Here is an 8,333-nt window from a genome sequence, read left to right on the forward strand (position 1 = left end):
TCCTGATCCTAATTCTCCACTGGATAACCCTCCTGTTGCAGCCAAAGAAATTGAACCCATTCCCACTCCAATCTCCAGAGTTAATGATCCTCCTGTTGCAGCCAAACAAATTGAACCTCTTCCTACTCCAATCTCCAGAGTTAATGATCCTCCTCCTGTACCTGCCAAAGAAACAGAACTTCTTCCTGATCCCAATTCCCCAGTGGATAACCCTCCTGTTGCAGCCAATCAAATTGAACCTCTTCCTACTCCAATCTCCAGAGTTAATGATCCTCCTCCTGTACCTGCCAAAGAAATAGAACTTCTTCCTAATCCCAATTCCCCAGTGGATAACCCTCCTGTTGCAGCCAAACAAATTGAACCACTTCCTACTCCAATCTCCAGAGTTAATGATCCTCCTCCTGTACCTGCCAAAGAAACAGAACCTCTTGCTGATCCCAATTCCCCAGTGGATAACCCTCCTGTCGCAGCCAAACAAATTGAACCTCTTCCTACTCCAATCTCCAGAGTTAATGATCCTCCTCCTGTACCTGCCAAAGAAATAGAACTCTTCCTAATCCCAATTCCCCAGTGGATAACCCTCCTGTTGCAGCCAAACAAATTGAACCTCTTCCTACTCCAATCTCCAGAGTTAATGATCCTCCTCCTGTACCTGCCAAAGAAACAGAAACTCTTGCTGATCCCAATTCCCCAGTGGATAACCCTCCTGTCGCAGCCAAACAAATTGAACCTCTTCCTACTCCAATCTCCAGAGTTAATGATCCTCCTCCTGTACCTGCCAAAGAAATAGAACCTCTTCCTAATCCCAATTCCCCAGTGGATAACCCTCCTGTTGCAGCCAAACAAATTGAACCTCTTCCTACTCCAATCTCCAGAGTTAATGATCCTCCTCCTGTACCTGCCAAAGAAACAGAACTTCTTCCTGATCCCAATTCCCCAGTGGATAACCCTCCTGTTGCAGCCAATCAAATTGAACCTCTTCCTACTCCAATCTCCAGAGTTAATGATCCTCCTCCTGTACCTGCCAAAGAAACAGAACTTCTTCCTGATCCCAATTCCCCAGTGGATAACCCTCCTGTTGCAGCCAATCAAATTGAACCTCTTCCTACTCCAATCTCCAGAGTTAATGATCCTCCTCCTGTACCTGCCAAAGAAACAGAACTTCTTCCTGATCCCAATTCCCCAGTGGATAACCCTCCTGTTGCAGCCAAACAAATTGAACCTCTTCCTACTCCAATCTCCAGAGTTAATGATCCTCCTCCTGTACCTGCCAAAGAAATAGAACCTCTTTCTCATCTCAATTCCCGACTTAATAATTCTCCTTTTGCAAGCGTAGAAATGGAACCCATTCATACTCGAATCTCCAGAGTTAATGATCCTCCTCCTGTACCTGCCAAAGAAATAGAACCTCTTCCTAATCCCATTTCCCCAGTGGATAACCCTCCTGTTGCAGCCAATCAAATTGAACCTCTTCCTACTCCAATCTCCAGAGTTAATGATCCTCCTCCTGTACCTGCCAAAGAAACAGAACTTCTTCCTGATCCCAATTCCCCAGTGGATAACCCTCCTGTCGCAGCCAAACAAATTGAACCTCTTCCTACTCCAATCTCCAGAGTTAATGATCCTCCTCCTGTACCTGCCAAAGAAATAGAACTCTTCCTAATCCCAATTCCCCAGTGGATAACCCTCCTGTTGCAGCCAAACAAATTGAACCTCTTCCTACTCCAATCTCCAGAGTTAATGATCCTCCTCCTGTACCTGCCAAAGAAACAGAACTTCTTCCTGATCCCAATTCCCCAGTGGATAACCCTCCTGTTGCAGCCAATCAAATTGAACCTCTTCCTACTCCAATCTCCAGAGTCAATGATCTTCCTCCTGTACCTGCCAAAGAAACAGAACTTCTTCCTGATCCCAATTCCCCAGTGGATAACCCTCCTGTTGCAGCCAATCAAATTGAACCTCTTCCTACTCCAATCTCCAGAGTTAATGATCCTCCTCCTGTACCTGCCAAAGAAATAGAACCTCTTCCTAATCCCAATTCCCCAGTGGATAACCCTCCTGTTGCAGCCAAACAAATTGAACCTCTTCCTACTCCAATCTCCAGAGTTAATGATCCTCCTCCTGTACCTGCCAAAGAAACAGAACTTCTTCCTGATCCCAATTCCCCAGTGGATAACCCTCCTGTTGCAGCCAATCAAATTGAACCTCTTCCTACTCCAATCTCCAGAGTTAATGATCCTCCTCCTGTACCTGCCAAAGAAACAGAACTTCTTCCTGATCCCAATTCCCCAGTGGATAACCCTCCTGTTGCAGCCAATCAAATTGAACCTCTTCCTACTCCAATCTCCAGAGTCAATGATCTTCCTCCTGTACCTGCCAAAGAAACAGAACTTCTTCCTGATCCCAATTCCCCAGTGGATAACCCTCCTGTTGCAGCCAATCAAATTGAACCTCTTCCTACTCCAATCTCCAGAGTTAATGATCCTCCTCCTGTACCTGCCAAAGAAATAGAACCTCTTCCTAATCCCAATTCCCCAGTGGATAACCCTCCTGTTGCAGCCAAACAAATTGAACCTCTTCCTACTCCAATCTCCAGAGTTAATGATCCTCCTCCTGTACCTGCCAAAGAAACAGAACTTCTTCCTGATCTCAATTCCCCAGTGGATAACCCTCCTGTTGCAGCCAATCAAATTGAACCTCTTCCTACTCCAATCTCCAGAGTCAATGATCTTCCTCCTGTACCTGCCAAAGAAACAGAACTTCTTCCTGATCCCAATTCCCCAGTGGATAACCCTCCTGTTGCAGCCAATCAAATTGAACCTCTTCCTACTCCAATCTCCAGAGTTAATGATCCTCCTCCTGTACCTGCCAAAGGAATAGAACCTCTTTCTCATCTCAATTCCCGACTTAATAATTCTCCTTTTGCAAGCGTAGAAATGGAACCCATTCATACTCGAATCTCCAGAGTTAATGATCCTCCTCCTGTACCTGCCAAAGAAATAGAACCTCTTCCTAATCCCATTTCCAAAGTTAATGATCCTCCTGTTGCAGACAAAGAAATGAAACCCCTTCCTATTCCCAACTCCCAAGTGGATGATCCTACTCCTGTACTTGCCAAAGAAACAGAATCTGTTCATGTTCTCATCTCCGATATGGATGGTTCTCCTGCTCATCAGGATCTTAAAATAAACGTGTTTACACCAAGTAATTCCATCATTGATCTGATCCCTCTGTATTTACAAGGACCTTGCTTATCTGGATGGATGTATCATCCTCACTATACTTTCTGTTACCAATTTGTCCACACCAAAATGAACTGGCTACAAGCTGAGGCAAGATTCTGATCTCTTTTCTTCATCCTATTAGTATAATGCACCAGTTGCTATACAACTAGGAAAACTCAATAAAATAAATTAAGTGCTAGATTATATTTCAATTTTTAATATCAGATTAATGAAGTATATTCCAGCATGTGCAAAAAGTGAATTGTGTAATGAATATACGTTAAAATGTTTGGCAATTAGGTGGGTGTGGGAATTTGCAATGGATCTTGCACTGGACAAAATCAGCACTGGTGAGCAGGGATTGCTTGGTTTTCTGTACAGTTTATAGATTTGAGAACTCCTCAGCTGCCTATTCTTCATATGGTCAGGTTGGTTCAGTAATATCTCAAGAGAGGTTGGATAGTGTACGTACAAGGACTGAAGATTGGCAAATTAAGTTCAATACAAATAACTGCAAGGTACTGCATATAGGTAAATAAAGCAAGAAGTTGTAAAATATGAGGCACGTGTACTGCATGAATGATTTAGAACTTTGCAAGGGGCAACTGAAAGAGACCTTGGGTGTATTAGTTGAAAACACAAGGCAGCAGGATGCTGAGCTATATTGCCAAATCAGTTGAGTTCAGATCCGCAAGAGATGTGCTCAACCTGTATAATGCCGCTCTGATTCGGCCACCATTAATTTTGGTCTCTGCGATATAACAGGCTACCCAGGCCCTATGCGCAGCAGAAGAGAGCAACAAGTGTTAGAAGAATGAACAGCAATTAAACATAGGGACGTTTGGAGAAAGCTTTATAGAGGTGTATAAGCTTTAAAAAGGGATTGAAAAAGTAAATGCAGAAAAATATTTCAGATATGGAATGGCCTCCTTCTGTGCCGTAACATTCTATGAAAAATCAATGAATATGTCTACGCAGCAGAACAAGAGGACACACATTCTGGGGTGCAAAGAGTAATTTAAGAACCAACAGCAGGAAGTATTTTATTACCCAGAGGGCAATTGCTGACTGGAACAGATTATCAGGCAGAGTGGTTGATGCCAGAGCATTGGACTAATTTAAGAAACAGCTTGATATTGGGTATGTGGGCAGGTATTCTAGAGGATGAGATCAAATGGGCTGAAAGGTCTTCTTCATATTGTGAAGAATATCTTCATATTCTCTTGTGATCTTGTGAACCTCACTGGTTGAAAAAAAAGGACTGTCTGTATTTCAATTTGTTTTCCTTCTTCCCCATACTTTATACTATTCCCTTAAGCATCCCCTTCTTCAAGGGGTACTGAAAATAGAAGTGTCTCAACAGAAGCACAATTAAAATTGCTTCCAAGGCTCATGTATCTGTTCAGATAAAGGTCATAAAATTATCAATCTTTGCTTTTGTAGTCTGAAGCCATCACTGAGATTCCTGCCCAGAAATCACTCCCAATTTTCTAATTGGCTCTATTTAATACTGTTGAATTGGACAACTTTAATTTGCATTCAGTGCTTGGTTAAATCAGAATAGAATAAATGTAAGGCTTCATTGTATTTTAGTACTAGTGTATTCATCATTAAAAAGCAAATGTCCGATACTGACTGCTGCACAGTTAAAAATATTAATAATCACTTTTCATTTAAAGCTGTTCTGTGTATCACATTCCAAAAATGGTCATCTTGCCTCAATACACCGGGAACAACAAAATAAATTCATTATGGATTTCATAAATGAAATGGACGAATCGCTTCCCGACACTTGGATTGGTTTTAGCGATTGCCACCAGGTGAATATGACAGAGTCTCTGAATTACAAGTTACAATATTTGATATTTAACAGAAATAAACATTAAGTACTAACATTATATCTCACACAGGAAGGCACTTTTATGTGGACTGATGGATCTCTATCAGATTACACACAATGGATATCAGGCGAATTTAATAATGAAAATGAGAAAGAAAATTGTGTGCACATTGATTTTCAAGGTATGTTACAGACTGCATTACAAGTGTACTTTTCTGCATATTAATTCCAGATACATTGATGTACTGACTGAAACACTATGATGGTATTATATAGTATTCACAAATGGGATCCAAAATGGCAATTGTACTGAGATTTCAACAGTAACTTGTACTTATATAGTGCCCTCCATGCAAGGTAGCATCTCAGAGTGCTTAGAATTCAGTTTTCTGACCAGTTTTGTTGACGTTGCTCTCGCTAGCTGTAATGGTAAAATATTATTCATAGGAGAGCCAATAGAAACTTACAGAAATATTTCCCCATTATTGCAGGGAAATTTTACAAATTTTGCAGAATATTGCAGGGAGTTGATTGGTACTATTGAGGTACATCTTAGTACCAACCCACACTTTTGCACATCATTCATAAAAACTAAACATGAAGAAATGACACATTAGGCTGTTGCATTAGGCTGTCACAAAAACATACAGAGAGAGAGAGAGACACACAATCATACACATACACATATACAGAGGAGTGAGAGACATACACAGACAAGAGGTATGTGAGCAAACTGCTATCAGATTTTTTTTATTATGTCAAGTGATTAGAGCACTCACCTCGCAAGCGAGAGACCTGGGTTCTATTCCTGGCAGGGCGAAATGTTGGGCAAGTTTCCTTACTCCACACAGCCCTATTTACCTAGCAGTAAGTAGGAACCCGATTCTTAGTTAATTGGGGGATCGCTTTTCCGGGCGTAATAATGTCTCTCAAAAAAAAAAAAATTTGGTTACTCAATCCACGACTGTTTGTGGGACACTGCTGTAGCAATTGGCTGCTGTGTTTCGCCCGCTAACATATAGTAAATTCACTTCACAGTATATGTTCTGTGAAGCGCTTAGCGACGGCTAGAAGATGTGAAAAGCGTTATATCAAATGCAAGGGTTATTATTTATTATTATAGACAATCTCAAAAGCGGCGCCTTGGAGTGGAGAGAAGCCCATTTTTCCGCTCACACCACTCCACCCACAGAAACGGCACAGCTTTGCTGACAGTAGCGGCGGGTAAACAGCCGTCAGCAATGCGCAGAGGGCTGGGCACTGGAAATTTAGTTGTTTAGCGTTTTTTAGCAGAGGGCGCTGTTTATAGCAAATTCCATAAAAAAATTGCAGCCCCACTTTCTTATTAGTCCAGCTCATGGCCCATAGTCCATCTCTTTAGAATCAGCAGCGATGAAATGAGGTATCGTTGATAATTGCACCATAATTAATTAGTAGACCTCTAGTGTACACACACACAGCCATCTTAGAGGGAAAGGATTGCGGTGTGAGCTTATTCAACATTCAGGGAAGATGGAAACTTGCTAAAACATTCTTTCAGTATTATAACAGTAAGAGTGTAGTCAAGGAAGATTTTCAAACTTTAAGGAATTCAAAGAGGAGTTGAAAAAGAAAATGAACAGGAGATAGCAAACATATTAAATACTATGCTAAAAGAGTTAAATTGTGAGGACAGGTTGGATAAACTTGGTCTCTATTCCTTTGAATATAGAAGGTAGAGGGTGATCTAACTGAAGTGTTTAAAATTGTAAAGGGATTCGATTAGGTAGCTACAGAGAAACCATTTCTTCAAGGGGGCACAATCTTTTATTAGAGCTAGGCCATTTAGGAACGTAATCAGGAAACACTTTTTCACACAAAGGGTAGTGGAAATCTGGAACTCTCTCCCCCAAAAGGCTATGGATGCTGAATCAATTCCAATTTTCAAGAACTGAGGTCGATAGATTTTTGTTAGGTGAGGTATCAAGGGATACGAAGCAAAGGCAGTAAATGGAGTTGAGGTACAGATCAACCATGATCTAATAGAATGGCAGAACAGGCTTGAGGGGTTGAATGGCCCACTCGTGTTCCTATAAATAAGTACTTTTGGGAGGCATTTATCAGGGATAGATATATAAATATACATATATAAATATATAAAAATATATAATACATATGTAAATATATATTTATATACATCCCCACCATCATCATCCAGTAAACATTATTTGAGCTCCAGGACTTTAACATAAGTGATATTGAGATTCTATATAGGCTCAAAGGCTTTAGAACCAACAAATCCCCCAGAACTGATGAACTGTAAATCAGGGTATTTGGGGAGATTTGTGCACAGAACGATATTATGAGGGAATCAACGGTCACTGGGGAGGTTTCAATTTCAGGAAGTTTTTCTTTACCCAGAGTGTAATTAACGATTGGAATAGGTTACAGGAAGGCAGGGAGGTTAAGGCTGGATACTGGATTAATTTTAAAACAATGTGATGCTATGATGGGAGGACTGTTGGGTGGGTGTTCTGGAAGGATGAGATCAGATGGTTCTCGGGCCTTTTTCAGCCGAACTAATTTTGTGAAAAGTTTCCACATCTAGCCCACGCTTTACCCTTTGGGACATTCTCCTTCCCTCCTTTCCACAGACACCATTTGTTTTATTCAGTACTAAAATGGCAGGATACTGCCATCAGAGAGCATAATAATATAAATTAGGGACTTGCCTCCTACAAAGGGAAATATACTCAAAGATAAAGTGACTATTTAGCACTGCGGGTGAGCCTTTCACAGCACCCTGAGCCTCTGATGTATTTAGCTGCTTTAGTCTAGAACTATCTCAACCAGTATTTATGCAAAGCAGATGATGAATGGCTGCGTCTAAATAGAATAAAAAGGATGAAACAGATATACAAATAGCACAAGCTGAGTCACTGATGATTGTTCATCTCAACATTGTTTCTTTCTTTCAGGATCTCTTGGGTCATGGAATGATGCGTCCTGTTCGACACAATTGCCTTTTATTTGTGCCTACAGAATCTGAAGCCATTTAAAAACAACTTACATTCATTAATCCTTTCCAGGAATGGATTCCCTATCTTTATTTGTTCTCTAATGCCACTGTCACTGTGCTTATGGTGGCTACATTGACTTTCTCCAGAAGCAAATAATTCATGCAGTTAAAACAAGCGATGGCAAAATAATGCATTTGTTTGGATTTATTTTCGATAGCACACACCATTTATGATATTCATTTTAAATTTAGTTTTATGATTTATTCCTCA

At 40.8% G+C, this 8,333-nt stretch overlaps 1 protein-coding gene across 1 annotated transcript; it reads left to right on the top strand.

Moving 5' to 3' along the window:
- The first annotated feature begins 4,956 nt into the window (after positions 1-4,956).
- Positions 4,957-8,098, top strand: LOC103181883 (lectin-like). The gene is made up of 3 exons (XM_042335678.1): positions 4,957-5,044; positions 5,135-5,246; positions 8,022-8,098. Exons 1-3 carry the CDS (start codon positions 4,976-4,978, stop codon positions 8,090-8,092), a joined length of 252 nt encoding a protein of 83 aa, XP_042191612.1. The 5' UTR covers positions 4,957-4,975; the 3' UTR covers positions 8,093-8,098.
- Positions 8,099-8,333: the final 235 nt, after the last annotated feature.

The sequence above is a fragment of the Callorhinchus milii genome, unplaced genomic scaffold (assembly GCF_018977255.1).
Source record: "Callorhinchus milii isolate IMCB2004 unplaced genomic scaffold, IMCB_Cmil_1.0 Scaffold5, whole genome shotgun sequence".
In the NCBI taxonomy this organism is placed as follows: Eukaryota; Metazoa; Chordata; class Chondrichthyes; order Chimaeriformes; family Callorhinchidae; genus Callorhinchus; species Callorhinchus milii.